Source organism: Uranotaenia lowii, chromosome 3 (assembly GCF_029784155.1).
Source record: "Uranotaenia lowii strain MFRU-FL chromosome 3, ASM2978415v1, whole genome shotgun sequence".
In the NCBI taxonomy this organism is placed as follows: Eukaryota; Metazoa; Arthropoda; class Insecta; order Diptera; family Culicidae; genus Uranotaenia; species Uranotaenia lowii.
Window position 1 is genome coordinate 310,654,103 of NC_073693.1, and position 20,720 is coordinate 310,674,822.

The 20,720-nt window shown below is 38.1% G+C and overlaps 2 protein-coding genes across 3 annotated transcripts in view; one reads left to right on the plus strand and one right to left on the minus strand.

Annotated features, from left to right (window-relative positions):
- Window positions 1-20,720, plus strand: part of LOC129756529 (SNF-related serine/threonine-protein kinase-like) — a 136,772-nt gene that overhangs the window by 28,718 nt on the left and 87,334 nt on the right. The window lies entirely within an intron of this gene.
- LOC129753722 (uncharacterized) lies at window positions 18,323-20,668 on the minus strand. The gene has a single exon (XM_055749567.1). It carries the CDS (start codon window positions 20,666-20,668, stop codon window positions 18,323-18,325), a length of 2,346 nt encoding a protein of 781 aa, XP_055605542.1.

The following is a 20,720-nucleotide window of genomic DNA, read 5'->3' on the forward strand; positions in this document are numbered from 1 at the left end:
ATCTTGCAAGAGGTACTTTATATGCTTGGTCTTAGGGATTGTCACACTGCCTCGGCAAGGGTGTAAAGATACTAAAAGTCTGAGCAGGCGTTCCACAAGGGTGAATACTTGGCCCGGTCCTTTTTAACATTACGTACGATGAGCTGCTAAGGTTGAACCTCGCATTGGGAGCTATTGCGATGATGCCGTCCTCCTGGAGGCAGGAATTTCCACAGCGAATGCACCACGTTAATCCTGCGGTACGGGGTGGCGTCCTGGAGGCCGGCCCTGGGATAACAGTGTAACCTGCAGAGACCCAGGCTGATGTCATGCTGAAGCAACTAGCAACGCGACCTACAACGCAACGTTCACACGACTAACCAGCTCTCATTTGATCTCCATGGAAATCGCGCAGACCTGTCATACTGGTCGCTTTGTATAGCGCAACCAATCTGACGCCAATGTGTTTTGTAGCGCGACTAGTAGGAAATCCAATAGGAATATTGTTTTTTCTCGATTTGAAGCAGTGATTCCGGGTTTTAAGCACAATAGTACGAAGATCTGTCCGAACTTGTGATAATAAACTAAAAAATATCTTAATCGGCGAGAAAATTTTCATGAATTCTTAGTTCCGGCAAAAAACAAGGAATTTTGTCTGTTCAATTTTCGGCATTCTTGCAATCCGGGTCGTGATTTGATGAGTTTTTGATGGCTCCAGAAAGAAAGGAGACGATTCAAAGCATTATCAGATGTAGAGAAGTGATGATTTGTAGGGAATTTCAAAGTGACAGGTCGCGCCAGCATGACATACCAATGCGTTGCAACGCAATCTTATTGGAACGTTGCGTTGCGTTGCGTTGCTAGTTGCTTCAGCATGACATCAGCCTCAGTAGCGTATAACGACTGATGAACCTGTGGGTTATCAGTGACCACCGGACCATTTCGTCCGAAATGGCCTGCGTAGTGCCCATCTCGGTTTTGCTAGAAGAGGATGGCTATTGCTACGACAACAAGGACACGCACAACGTGCGAAAAATCGCCAAGGAGGACTTGATTTCCAACTGGCAGCAGTTCAGCGAGAGACGAATAGGCTCATCGTCTGATCCCGTATATAGGGAGCTGGCTAGGGCGAAAACTCGGTGATGTGGACTTTCACATGACACAGCTCCTAACTGGTCATGGCTGTTCCAGGAAGTACATCATACTTGTCGCATGTAGACCTGACACAACGGTTGATAACGTGGTATAGAGGATGTGTACGGATTCCACAACTTGGAATGCGGTCAACAATGGATTATCCTGGAACATGATTGCCCTGCAAAGGAGCTAGAGTCAGCAGCAGCCTGTGAGTGGTGTAGGATGACTACATCGCCGGCGAGCATCTGAGTATTGTGCGTACGATCCCATGATTGAAGCTACAAAGATAAGTCATCATCTGGTGCGCCGCGAACGTGAGTAGGATATTTAACCCACCGCCGAGGAGTATTCGATTAGAGCCACTTCCTAAGGCGGAAACTGCGGAGATAAGACAAGACCTTCTTTGCAGCGGATATTGTCGGGAGATACCCACGGGTAGAGAGGTTATCGACGCCGGCGTTCCTCTTGAGTCGGTGTAAGATGTCGTCGGGAAACATCCGAGTCGTGGCTTTCAAAGTTCCGAACATGTGCTGTGACAGGCGCTAGGCCAGGATAAGCTGTTCTCGATCGGCACACGACGAGCAAAGAGCAAAAGATCCTAGGGTTGTCAACAAACAACGGGCGGAAAGAAGACCGGACAACGGACGGAGTAGGCTGACCCCATCGACGGGGAGCTATCGAGTAGAGTGCGTCCGCTCCCTTCACTTTGAATTCACAAAGATAAGGCACATCTGCGTAGCGAATGCCGCGTTCGTGCGTAGGATGCTCGACCTTCGGGGAGTATCCGAGTAGCGATTTTCCAATGATCGAAGCGGGGATAAGACTTGACCTTCTCCGCAGTGGAGGTTGCTAGGAAAGGGTTATTTCACGATCGGGGGATACCTATGGGTAGAGTGGCTCTCTACGGGAAAAAGGGAGCGAACCTCGAATCCTGGAGATAAGAGGTCGGGCCTCAAGTCGTTAGAAAAAAGGTCAGGCCTCGAGTCTTCTGGAGAAGAGGCTTATGTGGTCAACCCGAGTCTTTACGATGAGAGGTCGGATTTCGATTTGGAAGAGGATAGATCAGGCCTTGAATGAACAAGAGGAGGTGTAGTTTTTACTTCGAGTCATTACGAGGAGAGGTCAGGTCTCGAGTCGTCAGAGGAGAGATTGGGCCTTAAGTCGGGCAGAAGAGTGGTATGTGTGTACGTCAACCTCGAGTCTATGCGAGGAAGGATCGGATCTTGAGTCGTAGGAGGAGACATCAGGCCTCTAGTTGCCAAGAGGAGAGGTTTGTGAGGGAAACTCGAGTCATTGCGAAGAGATGTAGGTTCTCGAGTCGTTAGAGGAGAGTCCAGGCATCAAGTCGTAACAAGGAGAGGTATTGCTGAAAGTGGTCTGGTTAATGAGTATAGCCTTGGAGAGCACCAACGCGAATAGACCTCCCACTATTAAATGATAGTGCTAAATCGTTCGAGGTGGGAATCAAAGTCTGTCTTCGAAAGATTCCCTTTAATTCAACCACGGTATATGAAAAGCTCAGATATGTACCAACATTTCGATAGCAATTTACTATCTTCTTCAGTGAGCGTTTTCGATTGATTAATCATCAATCGGGTGACACTGTGGTTCGCCGTGCCTTGAACTGCAATCCGTAAACCTGGATTTACCACCACGATAACCAACTAAAAAAAGCAATCATCCTAGGCATGGTCATGTTATTTACCTCAAATATGATTTATTTAAGCTTTTTAGTGTTCAGGACTCAAGTTCATAGTTTCGGCACAGATTTCTTATCATAATTTTTGGTATTCTATATCCGCTTCACGACATTACCGACCGCCTAGCAACTAAAAGATTTCAGCCCCTAAAACTAGCTGGATTGTTTGGTAATCGCTGAGCGTGTTATAGTCGCACACTCTGCGGTTTATTCTGCAGGTATTCCATACTCTACATCCAATTTTGCACAGGCCTCTTATAATCTGTGACCTCTGAGTTAGAACACCTTCTACTTCTGTTTGCTGCCCAAACTTTAAAATTTGTACAGGGTTATGTCAGCCCTTGGTAAGTTCATCCGGCGTGGTGTTAACCACCTTGTTCGTTCATCACTTGGTTGACCATTGTAGTTGCAGAAGAAGATTCAGTTGATCTTTGCTTTCAGCTATCACGAATCTAATGTATCTAGACAGTAACTAAGCCTGACTACAATGTCCAATTACAACTTCCATGTACTCCATAATTGAAATCTTTGATAGAGTTCGGACTACTTAGTACAGTACGCCAGTGTCCAGCGCAACAACAAAACTCAGCCCACAGTGGTTATTATTTGTTTGTTACATCACACAACACAGCATTACACATCGTAACAACAAAGCTCAGCCCACAGTAGCTATCATCTGTCTGTTACATCACACAACACAGCATTACACATCGTAACAACAATGTTCAGCCAACAGTCGCTATTATCTGTCTGTTACATCACACAACACAGCATTACGCATCGCAACAACAAAGCTTAGCCCACAGTGGAGATTATTTGTCTAAAACATTATACAATTCAGCATTACACATCGTTAGAACAAAGCTCAGCCCACAGTGGCTATTATTTGTCTGTTACATTACACAGCACAGTACTACACAACAATACGAAGTGGCATATTGACACTTTACACAATTATTATTATTATTATAATTTATTAGAGACCTTTTAACCACCCGGGTCATTCGGGTCTGTCACTTTACACAATGAATAGTAAAATCTTCTCATCTATCAGGGAGCAACCAGTGTTCAATTGAGTGCCAGTGCTTGGTTCCTCTTTTTTATTACGGTATCGTCCAACTCCTTCCCAATTCATTTACCTAGCTTTCCCCCGCAGTAAGAAGTTTTGGCCTCAAAAGGGCCCTGTGATTTATCACAAGCTGTCGCATAAAAAATAGCGAAACAATATTCCCGTTTCTTTACATCAAAAACGTTACAATGTTCCTATTTTTAGATATCTTTCTTATACCCATCTCTAGATGCCCCTATCACGATGTTTTTTATTAACTTGTGAAAAATGTTCTCATAAACAACTTTCAGTGATATTATTTACAGACTCGCATTTCAATATTTACACGTTAAATCGTAGCATTGATGTGTTTAAGAGAGAGAGTTTAGCCAGACTAGATTAGGATTAGATCCAAAATTCAGAAAGCTAAGATTTATTCATTAAATTCCAGTGCAAGCCAATGTCAATATTTTATAAGATTTTTTCCTTTAATTGTAAGAGTAAATAAACAATAGACCCAAGAGTGCTATTTTGTTCCACTCTACCTTTTCATTTTTTTTTTAATTCAGTTATCAGAGGGTTTCGGATATTGAAAATCCGAAAAACCAGAGAGCAAGCAAAAATGGTGAGGAAAATTGATACAATAAACACAGAACCACTCAACGAAAATCGAATTGGAAATTTAGCTCAGCTCGGTAGCCAGCAGCCAGCCGCCCGGTAAAATCGATAACAAGCATAGCTAATAATAATTCTCGCCCTTCGCTTCGGTGTTCCCTTTTGGGACCGATCAGCATTCGGGGTTTATTTGGCACCTTTTTGCTACCGTTTCTTTTTGTGTGTCGAGTTTCGCTTTTTTTCTGTGCTCTCGTTTGATTATTGGTGCTCATGCTTTGTGGACACTCGATAAGATGGCTTATTTGATTTAAATCTACTGAATAGTTTAAAAAAAAATTAAACTAAGCACTTAAAAGTCATCTGTGGATGATTTTTAAATTTTTATGAATATTTTTTTTAGTGATTTGTCAATTATGGTAGAATCAGAGTATACTATTCGAATCCCAACCTGGCCGTTTCAACCAATTTCGTTCCCTGGCTTATTTTGCAAGTCAAAGCTGCTAGGAGAACAATTTTCGAGGGTCCGGGTCAGGAGTGCAGACAGCAGCAGAGACACCAGAATATATGTAAAAAGCCAGCTTTGCCATTCTACATCCATAAGTATATCGGCACCACATCGAACGCTTCCCGGATTGGGACAGATTGGACTAAAAATAGTACACCTAACCCTACTTTTCCTCTCTGTGTCTCGGTCTCTACTCTGCATTAATATCTCTCCCCAGTTGATGGTTGACTGATTTTGTTGAAGCCGGTCGGTGTGTCGATGATTTAGATGGTACCTGGTATTGTTGATGTTGATACTCGAGAATGAGATTTATCCTTTTGACTGAGTGCCACTTATTATGGCAGCTCTTGAAAGAGTAGCCACACGTGTGTTACCAATCGGGCAATTGAGCTGAAATCAAAAATATTAAAAATTTAGTCTCTTTGGCCAGGTATAATTTCAACCTAATGGGGACCAAAAACGTATGATTCAAGAAGATTTACCGACAACATAAACTTTGGTTTACTTACTACTACATTTCAAAACTTAGTAACCCCTCCATCATCAAATCCTAATAAGTCGAGGGATTGCATAACTTTCTGCTTATGAGAGCACTACATTAAGGTTCTCGACTGTTTATGGTTGCTCTAAAATTCGATTAACCTCCAATGATGACGATCGACGGTATATAGAGATACAGAAAAGTGTCGTCATGGCATCCGCAAGGTGAATGCATAGAATTCTTTTAACAATCCTTCCTTCCTGCTCCGTTTTTTTGTGTTTAAACTTTGAAAAGAGACTGCCTCTCAGTTTAAAAGCACTTTGAATTGAACCTTCATCAGGTACCCAGACCAAAAGTTGAACACCATACCTTAAAAACCTTCAGAATCAGTAGTCCTCAAATATGCGCCAGTGGATGAAAGGTTCCCCCAACTCAATTTACCCCCTTGATACTTTCAGTGCTTTTAGAGCCTTTACACGGTGTCATATTTTGTTAGCGAATGATGGTGTGTGCCACTTTTGAATAATTAAATTCGGTCTACCAAGTACTAGAAAACTTTGATCGTTCATTATCTATGGATATTTCTCGAAATCAGTACGATTTTAGGGATTCATTCTGAACGGAAAACTTTTGCCAAAGTTGAATAATTTAGCAAATTATCGATTTGGAATAGTAGTTTTCGGCGAATCGGTGCAGTCCATTTGAATCCAGACTCTTAAAAAATTGGATTAAAATCATCTTGGATCCTTTGTTTTATATTGAGTTGATTTATGTCCATTTCATTAGAATTTAATGCAATTTTCAACACTTAAATATCTTAAGACGCAAATAAGAAATTGTTTCCTTTCTTTTTTATACAACTATGCTTTCGAGATCAGTTCTAAATAAGAACAAAAATCCGGACAGTTAGGCTGAAATTTCGTATTCTTCAATAGTCATCACTGCTATACCCGAGCCTTTTTCAGTAATTTGACATTAAACATTACGATTTCCCCGATGTAATGTACGATCTTCAAGAAAATTCCTAAGTCCATTTCAATGGAAAACACTCAAACATTTTTCAAGTTAAAAAAATTTAGCTTTAGGGCTTGAAAAGTTGCACATGATATGAGAACGAGATATGATTCAGGAGACACAAGACCTTATTCATAAGACCTGAGACAGTGAGACATGACACATGAAAAATAGGACTTTAGACCTGAGACATGACATGTATAAAAAATGAGACGATATACTTGAGTCATGAGGTCTGAAACTTGAGACATGAGACCTGATTCCTGAGACATGAAATTTAATCATAACCACCAATTATAAGAACTCTACCGGAACAATACACAAACAAGCAAACAAACATGAAGCCTGAAATCTGAAACTTGAGACCTGAAACATGACTCATGAACAAGGTTGCCGAAACCACAGAAAATTCTGTAATATCACAGAGTTTTGAGCAAATTTTCATCATAGAATCTGTTACACAGAATTTTGAAATATTCACAGATTTCACAGAATTTTTGAAATTCGAATGGATTTCCAAAATTATGTTTATTTTGCAATAAATAATTTTGGTTTTTTACTTTGAATCGAAAAAGTATGATAAGATTTGTAATTTTAATTGATTTTACCCAACTCAAACCTAAAAAAGACCCAATTTAACATGAATTTTCAATCAAAATAAAGTAGATTGGATCACAGAAATCCATCACAGAATTTTTGGGTAAAATAACAGAATGTCAGATTTTTTTTTCAAAATCACTGAATTTTTTTTCGGCGACCATGCTCATGAATAAGCTTGCCAGATTACCCGGATTTAACCGGATTCAATCCGGTCCTGCCCAGGATTTCGTTGAAAGATGCCCGGATTTTGCAAAATCAAACAAAAAATTTAAATTGAGTTGGTTATATTTTTTTCAGAATTGTAATAAACGGATTTTTGAAAGCCTAAAAGTATGACTTAAACTCCGCTGATGCGTTTCGATGAAAAAAAAAACAATTTTTCAAGTTTTTTCCTAAATTTTTGTTGAGTAGTTGTTGGATTTTGACCCATTTTGCCCGGATTTTGGGTGGAAATTTTTTAAATCAAATGCACGGATTTGGAGATAAAATTGCCTTCATTTGTCCGGTCCGGATGAGTGCGAGAAAAATTCTGGCAACCTTACTCATGAGATATGAGAAATAAGATATGAGATTTGAAAAGTGAGGCATGAGAACGGTCTCTCGTTAAATTTCTCAAATCTCATTTCTTATCTCTCACATCCCACGGCTCAAATACCACTTCTTACGTCCTACTTTATTTTTCTCACGTCTCATTTTTCACGCCTCACGACTTGCTTTTCATTCTAACGTTTCACATCTCACTTCTCACATAACACGTAAACTAAACTAAATAAACTAAAACAAACTAAACACTCTTTACGACTCACTTCTCAGGTCCCATCTTTCCATTTCCCACATCTTACGTCTCACTTCTCTCTTATGTTTCATTTCTCACTACGCATGTCTCATTTTTTAATTTTAACGCCTTTCGCCTCACTTTTAGTTTTTAGATCTGACTCCTCGAGTTTCACTTCTCACATATCACTTCTCACGTCACATGTGCCATGTTAGTCTTATTTCTCAGGTTTTCCTCATGTCTTAAGTCTTATTTTTCACGTGACATTTCTGATTTCTTTGATCTCACATCTCATATGTCATGACTTAAGTCTTAAGTTTCAGGTCTCACGCCAGGCTTAGATCTCATGTCTCTGGTCTCATATCACAGGTATCAGACAGTCTCTCGTTTTTTTGTTCATGACTCACTTTTCAGGTTTCGTTTCTCACTTCTCACGTCTTACGTCTCACTTCTCTTGCCTTCCGTCTCACTTTTAATTTTCGGATCTCACTCCTCGAGTTTCACACCTCACATACCACTTCTCACGTCACATGTGCCATTATTCAGGTCTTAAGTCTTATTTCTCAGGTTTTGCTCTTGTCTTGGGTATCATTTTTCACGTGACATTTCTTATTTCTCTGATCTCACGTCTCATATGTCATGACTTAAGTCTTCAGTCTCAGGTCTTAGACCAGGCTCACATTTCATGTTTCTGGTATCATGTCTCAGGTATCAGACAGTCTCTCCTGTTTTGTTATGAAACGTTTTCCACAACACGCTATAGATCTCTCCACTTAACGCGTTTACCTAATTCTTCATAAAACTATGGAAGTTTCAAATTAGGTATAGAATCCAGATATTGTTCACCAAAACGACGCTACAATAGCTACAATACCGCCAGATATGGATAGAGAATTGTACTGCTTCTTGCCATACCAAGAATTAATTTTAGCAGCTACATCTCTTACGTTATCAAAAACAATAAACAAAACTATGGCAACACTAAACTTCTGCCCTGTAAATTGCGTTGTATCCAACTTCATTTAGGTTTCTTACATAACTTAAAGCATTATCAGTCACTCAAAACGTCTTGGTTCTGCGTTTGATCACCTCGTTTTAGCTACATTCCAGATAGCTCAGTTGTGAAGAACGCCAACTGTTATATTTTTTTTTTACTTTTCGTAAACTCTACATTATTTGCCTTGGGATGGTTCCCGATACATCTGCTGGTACTTTGTTGCATTTAAAAAATTATTATATCTTTTTTTATCTATTCAGCATTCTCTTAGTTCATTTAGTCAAATGTATAGCTTACTTCCATAATAAAGAGTCTGACTTGTGATGAAAAATATCACTTCAAAGAAAATTACGAGTTCGATTCTTGGTGAAAATTGATAATGATGACCATTTTTTTCGTTGTTATTAGGCAACACTGATTTTTTTAATCTTTCAATATAACGAGTTTCAATTGTTTTTATTTTGGTAAATTTCGTTTTTTGTTTCTTCCAAGAAAATTACTGAAATTGTATCGTACTCTGTTTCAGATGTTTGGACCCATTTTGACGATTTATTTTTAATAGAAAATTTCAGTTAAAATAATGTTGACCACTGTACTACAATTTTCCTCGATCTCATAGCGCTTATGACGTTTAATTAAATTATAGAAGTTTAGACGTAATTTCTTGTTTATCATTCTCACCTAGGGTTACTTTAAAAATCTTTTGAAATCTCCCTTCAATTATAGGTTTTTTTTACTTTTACTATTTTTAAACAATAACAATTTCCACTAGAAAACCGCTCTACCAAATATCGAAAACACTTGCCAACCCGGCACACCACGATGACACGATGATTGACGATTGTTTTTCTTTCTCTTTCATTTTCAGGGTAAGCTTTCAAAGTCATTGAAGCCGGAAATACCGAGCGAGTCGAATGAAAATAAGCAAATTCAGCCGATGAAGGTAAAATACAAGAAAAACATCCACTGCTCATAGGTGGTGCTACTGGTAGGTAGCAAATAATCGAAAGTGGACTGCACATCGCGACTTTTCACCATCTTATGTGTTAGGAGCAAATTGGATCAAAAGGAAACCAAGAGTGTAGGAAAATAATCACCCGAAATTAGTCGATCGTTTGCCAAGGGTACAGTGATTAGGTTGTTGGAATGAATTTTTGTAACGAAATTTCTCAGCTCATTGACAGTTTCTCTTTTTTCAAGAGCCCTGCAACTATGAAGTGCGGGAAAAAACTTGGACACAAACAAATCGGTTGAGTAGATGTTACAGCTTAAGAGTTAGGCTTCATGTATTACCATTTTCTCCATGGACAAGTGTTTTTCGGATGTGAAACTGATGTTGATGTAATGCGCTAGATTAACCATCTTACGGTAGGGCAACCTTGCATGGCAGGTGAAATTTCGTTCGCGAGTTGATTCGGAATTTAGTAGCTAGATAAAATTTACAATTACAGCTTGAGGCTCTGAGCCGATAATTTTTCAATCCTCAAAAAAATTACAGATTTTTTAACAGCATTTACTGAATTGGAGAGTTTTTCGGGAATTTTTACCACAATTGCCGAAATTTTCGGTATTTTTACCGAAATTTTCGGGATTTTTTATCGAAATTTAGTTAAATTTTAAATTTGCATCAAGTGTTGTTTTTGAGTATGCAACGTTCAGCATTGACAAAGACCGACACAGAAAACAAAGCTATAATGATGAGAATTGAAAAACGACATTGAAAATGCACGTTTCCGCACCAGATGCCGATGGAAAAATGTTTGCTCGTGTGAATATATTGCCGGTAACATCGTCAGCATCTCCATCGCTATGTAGTAACGATTCATCCGCAAGCTTCCATCCGTCCGTTCGTCCGGCCATCAGCGAAATGTGGGCTTCATGTGGGTCATTTAAATTAATTTTCGCATTCACTTGAACGGGAATTTCTCATCAATGGCCGGCGGCCTGGTTGCCGCCATTGATGATGGAGGTGCCTCTTTTTTTTGTTCCTCCGTGCCGTTCATGGTGCTGTTGATGATGATGATGATGCTGATAATAGCTCAATAATTGAACCGTAATTGGTCACAAATGCCAATTTTCACTAGGTATATGTATGTTCTCCAAAGTTTAAGGTTTTATTATGCTAGTCGGTCACTTCATAAGCCGGGCAGTCCCTTTTTGTCGTTTGATTAATTGATTGATCATTCTAGGCTGTGCTAAGTCTGATGACATTACTATCTTCATCATTCTTCATCTCCTGTAGCTTGCAACTTCCTTAAACAGTTCATCAGAGGCATAAGTCAATTAAAATTTCAACATCATTATGAATTATGGTCTCGAAAGTTCTCTCGGCGTGACTATTTTTAGAACAAAATTACAAACGTATAAGGGAGCACTCTAGATTTTCGATTCTCCCTCGGCAAACTGGGTGGCCTCCCCCTCGCCTCCTCAAAATAACTCCCCGAAACTTCTCGTTATTCTCTCTTGTGCGGGTCTTTTTAGAAATAACCAGTTGCCCTCCCCGACTTCTAAACACCGACAGCTAACTAGTCCCATAGTCGGTCTTTAATAATTTAATTATTCTTGCTCTAAGATTTATTTATAACTTTGTCCTCGTGAGAGCACGCCGGCACGCGGAAAACTGTGCGAATCAAAACTTTAGAGCACTACTGACTTTCGCCACAGTCACAGGAAAACTATTCGATTGAAGTTTAACCATTTTGATGATGTTGCCTCGTGGGAAATTGCAATTCAAATTGAAATCTCGGATCTCAAATCAGAATATCCAAATATGAATGTTTACTCAATTTCATTAATTTTTTTTTTCAAATTTTGAGTGGAATTTTAGAAGTTTCACATCAAATGTATATCTTCGCAACTGTACATTTTTCTTCAATTTCAGATTATTTTTTTTGAAAATTTGCATAAATAGATGTCTGAATACATTATAAGTTACGATATATCTGACATTTTATCTAAGTATATCTAAAAAAAGGAATCTGATCAGATAAGTATACCAATGCAAATGGGTCGGTTCACGCACTGTCTGAACTCATTGTTTTGACAGTTCGCAGTTCCTTATTCGCGATTACGAAGCTAATTTTTGATAGATCGTTTGCGTGCAAGAAAATGTAAACAAACGGGTGGAAATACTAGCTTGTAATAAATTATTATTTTCTCCGGTTTGTTAAGGATTTAAAAAAAAAAGATGGATACCAACTTAAAGTAGAAGGTTCAGAGATTATTGCAAGCTATAGGAGAAAATGTGTAGATATGTGCCGTGAAGCTTAGTGAATCGACGACAAAAAAGGTCATTTTTTATTATTCCAAAAACTTCTCGGAGTATTTCACATGTTTTTGAATAAAAACATAAAAAAATATTGATTTTCAAATGCAATTTATTGAAAGAGGAGTCAATTAAAATTAATTCAAAGTTTGGAAAAGTCCCATCTAAAAATTTCTATTAGAAAAAAACATCAATTTTTGCTATATAATACCAGGTTTTCTTCAGCAGCTGCATCAGGGTGGCCAGTGAACCGGAAAAACCGGGAATCGAAAAAAGCACCGCGAAAACCGGGAAATAACCGGGAACTTGAAATCAAAACCGGGAAAACTGTCAACAAAAGAAATCATTTTTCCTCTTCATATACTTACATACTTAATAGGAAAGTTCATCAAAAGAAAAAAAAATCAGAAGCTTTATGTACAAACTGGTCAATTTTGTTCAGTTATGATTTAACAAGAGATGGAGTTGCAAGTTTTTTTTGCTCCAATTGAGCTATTCCTTCAAATGTTAGAAATAACTAGCCATAAGAGTCCGAATTTAGAAAACGTGTTTCAAATAATTAAATTAAAACATAATTTTGAACTTTTATTAAAAATTCAAATATATTCATATGTGATTTGTCATGTGATTTCAATGGATTATTAGGATACTTTTTCGGTCGACATGCGAACAAAAACAACTATAACTTAACTTATGATTCCAAGGATCGAAACGTTGGAATAATAAGTAAAAAGTCGTTGTTGCTGTTTATTAGACTGTTTGTCGAAATAGTATCAAACAGAATTTACATTCAAAATTTTGATAAGAATTTCAGAATCTTAATTTTTATTTTTGATTTGAATTCAAAGTTTAGGTAGAAAATTCAAATTAAGAGATCGGATTATAATTTTCATTATTTATACAAAAGTCCGACTCAAAATGCAGATGAAGAATTCATATTCAGAGGGTTTAAGGTTAAGATTTCTTATTCAGAAATCAGACTGAAATTTCAAATTTACAATTTAAGATTTAGATTGAACTGCAATTTTCAAACAAATATACAGCTTCAAAATCAGAGTCTGTTTTGGGAATTTCTGTGGAAATGTTAAACTTTTGAAAAACAATTCAAATTATGCAACAAAATTTAACCTAGATTTTAAAGTTATAATCTTAGAATACAAATCAAAAATACAATTTTTTTAAGTATAAATCTTGAATTCGATATTTCTCAATCACTTCTATTTTAAGTGATATGTCGTTTGAAAGCTCTAATCCTCATCAGTTCTGAGTAAAATCAACATTGATAATTGATGAGCTTTTAAACTTATATCAGGCCCTCAGAGCCAAAAGGGTATAAGTATTTTCAATTTTGAGTTAATAACGCCAATCGATTTTTCATATTTTTAACTATGTTTTGTGATTTTTTTAGTTTTTAAGAATTAAATTTACATTTTTTAAAATTCTAAAGTAATTTTTTTTATATTCGCAAAATAACCAAACACCACATCTTAAAAGTGTGTTTTCTCGAAATTAGCTTTTATGCACTTATACCCCTTTAAATCACAGGGCCTTATATGAAAATCGAAAACGATTTCTATCAACTTATGTTGCCCTCGAGGATTCTGATTTTTCCTAGATATTGTAGATCTCATTACACCATACCTTCCTTTTGACGTGAAATTCATTTAAATGTCTTCGGAATTTCCGTGTTTTATTGAATCGGAAAAAAAAATAAACGAAATGAAAACTGATGTTAATCGGAAATTAATACAACTCACGATTTTCAATGAAATTGATATGACAAAACATCTAAAATTCTGAAATCCCTCCAATGTTCTTCAGTTTTTCTTAAAAAAGGGTAAATACAAATTTTTAAAAAAATGTATCTTCAAAGGTAAACAAAACCTCAATTAACTCTTTAGCTGATAAAGAAAGGTTATTGCTTAGAATCAGCGCCTCAAATAGAAAACAGCTCTTAAATTCTTGTCTCTTCAGAAAGGGTAAATTTTGTAAACCTATGTTAGCAATTGAATTTAAAATAAGATTCTGAAATTTAAATTCGATTGTTTCGCTTTTACTTTTAAAATTAAATGGTTTTTTTCATACAGTATAGAAAGTATGAAACCGGAAAAAATGATTAAAATCCTCATCAGGAAAACCGGGAAAAAACCCAGAATTTGATTATAGACATCGTAATAATTTAAAAACTGGAAGACGGATGTCGATGGTATTATGATGGGGGTTACACAATACAAATTTTCTTCGATGCTATTCAATTGAAATCGTTTAATGGTTATATCATGTTTTTTACTTTTATCGGACCTTATATTGTCTGAATTTTCAATTTATACACCCACTTGCCCTACAGAATTTTAATATTAAATTTAACATTATGATACTTTTTTTAAAACTCTTTCTAAAATATTTATTAATTGTAACAACTAAACCCAATCCAATTGTAATTTTAAAGTAACAACGAAAAAATCCTTAAAAGATACATATACGATGGATCAGCGAAAAGCGCGTAAAGTTTATTATAAAGTTGTTACATTAAAATTCAAATATAAAACTAGCAAAAACGAAAAGGTTTCAAACATGGGCAAAGAGAATAGATATAGACACAGTTTCTCACATGTTGGTTCTTTCACCGACCAACTATTTTAAATTGGAACAATCAGAAAGAATTGACTCTCCTTCTGGGCTTAAAAGAGATCTCTTATTCTATGTTTTTCTCAATTGTGATGTTAAATTTGAAATCTAGATTTAAATTTTGGTATTATTTAATATCTACGCTCTTTTTCCGCTCATACAGACTTTCATCATCAATTATGAATCCTTTGAGAACTATTTTTTGCTGATTGAAATCAGCTGCATCAGCTTCTGCATCTGCCAATTCTCCTGTCTGTTGTTCTAAATTTTGACTAAGATGGTGAAGTTCAGCAGCACTTCAACCGGATGTTTCGTCAGTCAACAAACTGAAAAGTGAATTTAAAAAATTAGGTGCCTATCGAGTTTACATTAGCTTTCAACTTTCATCAAAAATAAATTTGAACTCAAACTTACCAATTTCACAATTTTGTTTCTGCTATTTTTCATAAGACTCTTGTGAAATATAATGGTGAACTAAAGGCAGTTCATAAGACGTATGTTATAAAAATTATAGTATAACTATGCATCCCTTACACTCAATTGAAATCTGTCCATACATCTTCTTAGCACTTTTCTTGCTCAGCCTCATACATGATTGGTTGTTTTTATGCAGGCCTCAAAAAGTAAGGTTTAGTGAATTTTGTGTAAAAAATTGAAAAAATGTTTCAGAGACACACAAACTTCCATTAAATTCTTCCGGTATCTTCGGAATATTCTTTGAGCAAAAAACTGAGAAAAATCATGTAGCTTAGGGTTCTTCGAAAATAAAACATGGCATGCATTAAAAATATGAGCCAAAATACGTAGCAAAGACTTGACATAACTACAGGGTTGCTAGCGAACCGGGAAACCCGGGAATACCGGGAAAAACTTTGGAATTTCATCGCATAACCGGGAAAAAACCGGGAATTTCAGCATCTCACCGGGAAAATTGTCATGCTTGAAAATTTTTCACGGAATTCCAAAATTATTTTTAGAACTATTTCTTAATTTAAGAACAGTTTTTGACGGCCTTAATATAGATTTATCTCATTAACGATTATTTTCGTTCATTATTAAACAAACGAAGTTTGAATCGCTTTTTTAACTAATTGCTAAGCAACTATTCAATGTGTATTTGATAGAAATCTACTGATTTATGAGAAACCAGTTGATGCATCAGTTCGAAGTTTTCTCTAGAGAGTTTCAATATGGAACTGTGGATATTTGCTTTTGGTATATCCTTTTGGTACCAAAAATTAAATTCAGCCGCCGGACGTGGCCTATAGGATAGCGTTCCAGTCTTCTAAGCCAGAGTCCATGAGATCGAATCCCGATCACGGCACACATAGTACTCTTTCTGTGGTCTGGTGGTTTTAGCATTTGTAAGATGCTAGCCAAAATATCCTTGAAAGATGTACGCCTTAGAATTAAGTAAATTAGATCTCTTCAAAGAAACCATAAGTTTCACTGAGATGCTATATGTGTGTGTTCGTTTTTTTTTTTAAAAAATACGAAACTGGTATTTTCTCTAATTTCCTTGGTCCAGTCAGGAAAATGACTCTAGCTTATAGAGGTTTTACACTCTCACTTATAGAGGTTTCTCACTCAGGTTCGACTGTATCAGTTTTAGTTTTAGACGTCAAATATTTCAGTGTTTGATATAAATATTCCATTAAATTATTTTATACAAAAAGCAAATAAGATAGCAGCTTGAGATGTTTTTCAATAGAGTTACACCTCTTTTAAACCAGAAAAAGATATCGATTGTTCAATGTTGTTGCTGTTGTTGTTGTGTATTTCGTTTGAAATGACCTGAAGAACAAAGCATTAAATCACAAGTGTTTAGTTTTTAATTCTTCCTACGTTAAGTTTTTGCAGTTTCCTACGCTGGATTATATGTGTTATGGAACAATTGTATCGAAAATAGGTCCTGTCAAAATCCAAGGTCTCTACCCTGATACAAAATCATATCTTACATGCAAACGATTAAAGTTCAGCCCTGTCTTATACACGATTTTTATATTTTCACAAATTTTTAGTTCAAATGACTAGAGCAATACTTAAGATATTGATTATCTTATACCTATTGGAAGATTATTTTTTTCTTAAACATATTGTTAGGGCCAATTCCCGTTAAATAACTGGTTCGGAATCACAGCAAAGTTCCCAGACGTTTGAGGGCTCGAAGGTTAATTAAACACGGCACTAAGTTGGTGATAAAATCACGAGGTAACGTTTATTCTTAAGAACTTAACTCAACGATACAAAGCAATAGTGGACTGTATTAAATTCCAACCGACTGACACGGGTGTTTTATTGGTTCTGTCTTTTCGTTTCGCTGCTAACCAACAGGGCTCTGCAATAATGGGTTGATACAATTGCTATCGGTCATTCCTTTGCCTATACTTCTGCACACACGCACTAATCGTTGTCATCAATGCAGATGCATGTGGCAGAGATATAGCAAACGATCGTAGGTACTTGTGGCTGAGTGATGAGCAATTATCGGTACTTGATACGTTCGCTCGCGCTGATGGTTTTTGGCGCGAACATACCGCCCGCCTTGAGTTTACTCAATATTATGAGTCTCATCGCCCTGACTTCCAATTAAGAATCTTCGATCCTTTAGCTTTGTCTCCCACATCTCGGATTTCATCGAAAATATCCTGGCTGGCACGAATGGTTTTTCTACTGGAAAGGTGAAAACGGTTGATACTGGGTTCGTTTCATGGCAAATATAACGTAACTTGAGCAGTGGCCCCCAGGCATCAACGAACGACGGAGCTCGTTAAGACCCTTAGTGTACCCCTTGTGGGGGCTGAAAATACATGTGTGATGTTCCGACAATCGAGCAGTGATACGAGAATCTGAGGTGCCGTCTTCTAGATAGTACCCTGTTGAAGAAAATAAAACGACAATTTCTCCATGCTTTTTGTGGTTGAAGAGAACATAACTTCAATATTGCCCCCAGGCATCGACGGCAATATGCCGCTGCTAGCCTTTTGCGCCCTCATTGGGGGCATACTTATCTGACGATGGAATGGTGTTTACACAGGTTCGATGAATCGTTATAATGGACCACTTCAAGGGTGAACCGTCTTGGACATCTTAGGTAACGGTATAAAACATAAATCCTGGTGAAGGAGAAACGCTGTAGGTTCCACAAACATAAACATAGAATGAAACGTAACTTAACGCTTGGCCCCCTGGCAAATACAGCTAATACGCTGCCAGTGCCAACGATGCCCCTTATGGGGGCGTAAAATACTTTTTTACTCAGCTTAGAAGCAAACCGGTGTCACCCATGATGAAGAATATAGATGATAAGCAATGGTAGGTAGCGTCGTCCTTCGAATGTCATCAGTTCTGGACTTCAGGATTAAATGGTGCAGTGTACAACTCTGGCGGAGGAAAAACACTAAAGTTTCCGCAAGCAAACAGGTGAGGTGAAACTTAACTTGAATATTGGCCCCCTGGCAAATACGGCCATATACGCCGCCAGTGCCAATAGTGCCCCTTATGGGGGCGGAAAATACTTAATTTAATCCAACGGCTGTCAGGGTATGCTGCTATACTGTTGTGAATCTGGTGGATTTTTCAAACTATGGCTGATTGTCTGGGGTTGCTCAGGCTGTCATGAAGTGCACGGATTCTACATACTAGCAGATCTTTGTAAAATGTGATCCATCGGGGAATCGGAACCTTGTGGAAAACAGTCAGCTTGCCCTTACACTTCAGCTGATACAACTGGCGCTTGGTTTTCCATGTTTCATCCAAAGAAAGCTTTTCTCGCCAAAGCTCTTGGAGAAACATTTTAACTTGGGTGATTGTAGGACTAACAAAATCGTCGAACAAGCAGGACGTTAAGAACGAAACCAGATAGATCACAAACAAGACAGTTCTCCAATGTGGAAACTGGACACGAACCAAATCCTTTGCTGTTTTATCGGAAGAATCTGTAGGTGTCATTGCGCTGTATGACACAACAGTTGTTTCCGGTAGCTCTCCTGCGACAATCCACCCTAGATGAGAATTCTGTAGGATAGGCCCGTCATCACCAATCCTCATCTGGTTCGGGAGCAATACATCGTAGAACGTGGACACCCCTATCACAAGATCAACGGAGCTTGATTTGTAGAAATCAGGATCAGCTAGGGAGATTGAAGGCGGTAGTTTCCAGGAGCTAACATCGATAGTTCGTTGAGGCAAATCTATCGTTATTTGAGACAGCACATAGAATTTCCTCTCGGCAGAAGTAAAAGAGGATGAACATGACACAATCCGAGCAAGGACAGACTCCTTCGATACATTTGTGGACCCTCCTACACCTTTTACGGGAAGGTTTTCTTGGAAGCGCTCAAACTTAAGCTTCTGGGACAATTCCTTAGTCATCAAGCAGATCTGAGAACCATTATCTAACAACGCACGAGCTAAAATGGTGTTGCCGCTGCTGTCAGCTAGCATGACAATGGCTGTTGACAGGATAGCAGTGTGGGCGTGTGGTTGCGTACTAAGTACAGTAGCGGTGTGGTGACTAACTGTTGGCGTGTTTGTGGGAGGTGGCTGTTGTGTAGATTGGGAGCTATTTTGCGAATGTTCGTAGTTGTTCGTTCGGGACTGATCGTGTTGCGTGTAGGGTTCACTTCTTGATTCACTGTTCGCGCGTTGAGGTCTTCGTGGGTCTTGAGGATAGTTGGTGAAATACGACTGACTGCTTCGACTGGGAGAATACGGGTGCAATAAATAATGATGACGCTGCTCACATTTTGAGCAGGATCTGCGTGTACAATCTGAGACAAAATGATCGTTGTTCAAACAATTGAAGCAAAGTTTCAATCTTCGCACTAACTCCTTCCGATCAATAACTCTCATCCTACCGAATCTTGAGCAGCTCTCGATCTGGTGTGGTCCATTTCTGCAAACAGGGCACAATCTCTCTGACGCAATCATGCTGTGACTGACGGATGCACTAAATTTTCGTTGTTCATCATTCTGATGTCGATTGGCTGTGGATTGCAGAATCGAACATTGAGTTTCCAAAAACACAATCATGGCTTCATAAGTTGGTACATTTTTAGAAGCGTGGTGAGTTTCCCACAGACGGTATGTTTCGGTGTCCAATTTCTGTGAGAGCATGAACGCCAACAGAGTGCTCCAATCGCTGGTCCGCTGGCCTAATTTCTCCAACTGTTGAAGGTTAGTTTTAAATGTCGTTAAAAGCGCGTTTAACCCTTCAAAGCTTTCGGTTTGCATATCAACTGCGGCGAAAAGTTCCTTCATATGCTCTTGAGCTATTAGTTTGTGTTTCTCGTACTTAGACTGCAATGTACTCCAAGCAAGACCATAATTCATAGCTGCTACTTGGATCTGGTTAATCTGGAGGAGCGCATCGTTTGTCAACGAAGCACGGAGATAATTAAACTTATCCATGTCATTAAGCTGTTGGTTGTCGTGAATCAAGGACCGAAAATTATCACGAAAGTTTATCCAGTCTGAAAGTTTCCCATTGAAGGTTGGCAACGTCAGCTCAGGATACTTTGTGTGGCACGGCAATAGTGGATCGGGATTAGATGAACTTTGGCGAACAGGTTGAGTTGGGATCGAATCCATTTTCGAAAGCAGCTGTTGTTTTATGGAAAAGTAGCGGTTCACGAATTCTTTGAATGTATCCTTATTTTCTTTCATTCTAGTTTCTTTTTGTTCCACGCGAGTCTGGCTGTCTTCATCGTCGTCGTTTCCTTCGTCGAGGTCCTCCAAGATGACTTCGATTTGAATGCGCACATCAGAGAATTTGATGTAAGCCTCGTCCAATTTAGCCAGCCGTGGTTGAAGTTCTCCGTGATCCCGGTCATCGAGGTATTCATGAAGAAAATCGTCCATACTCTCCAGCAAACTCCACAAAATACGCTCTTGTTTAGACAAACGTCGGAAATCATTGGCCATTTTGAATCACTTTCACTTTCTGTCCACACGTCTAACAAAACACTCCCGAGAC

What these genes read in the sequence shown, in the direction of transcription:
- LOC129753722 (XM_055749567.1), bottom strand. Translation starts at nt 20,668, where the DNA reads ATGGCCAATGATTTCCGACGTTTGTCTAAACAAGAGCGTATTTTGTGG.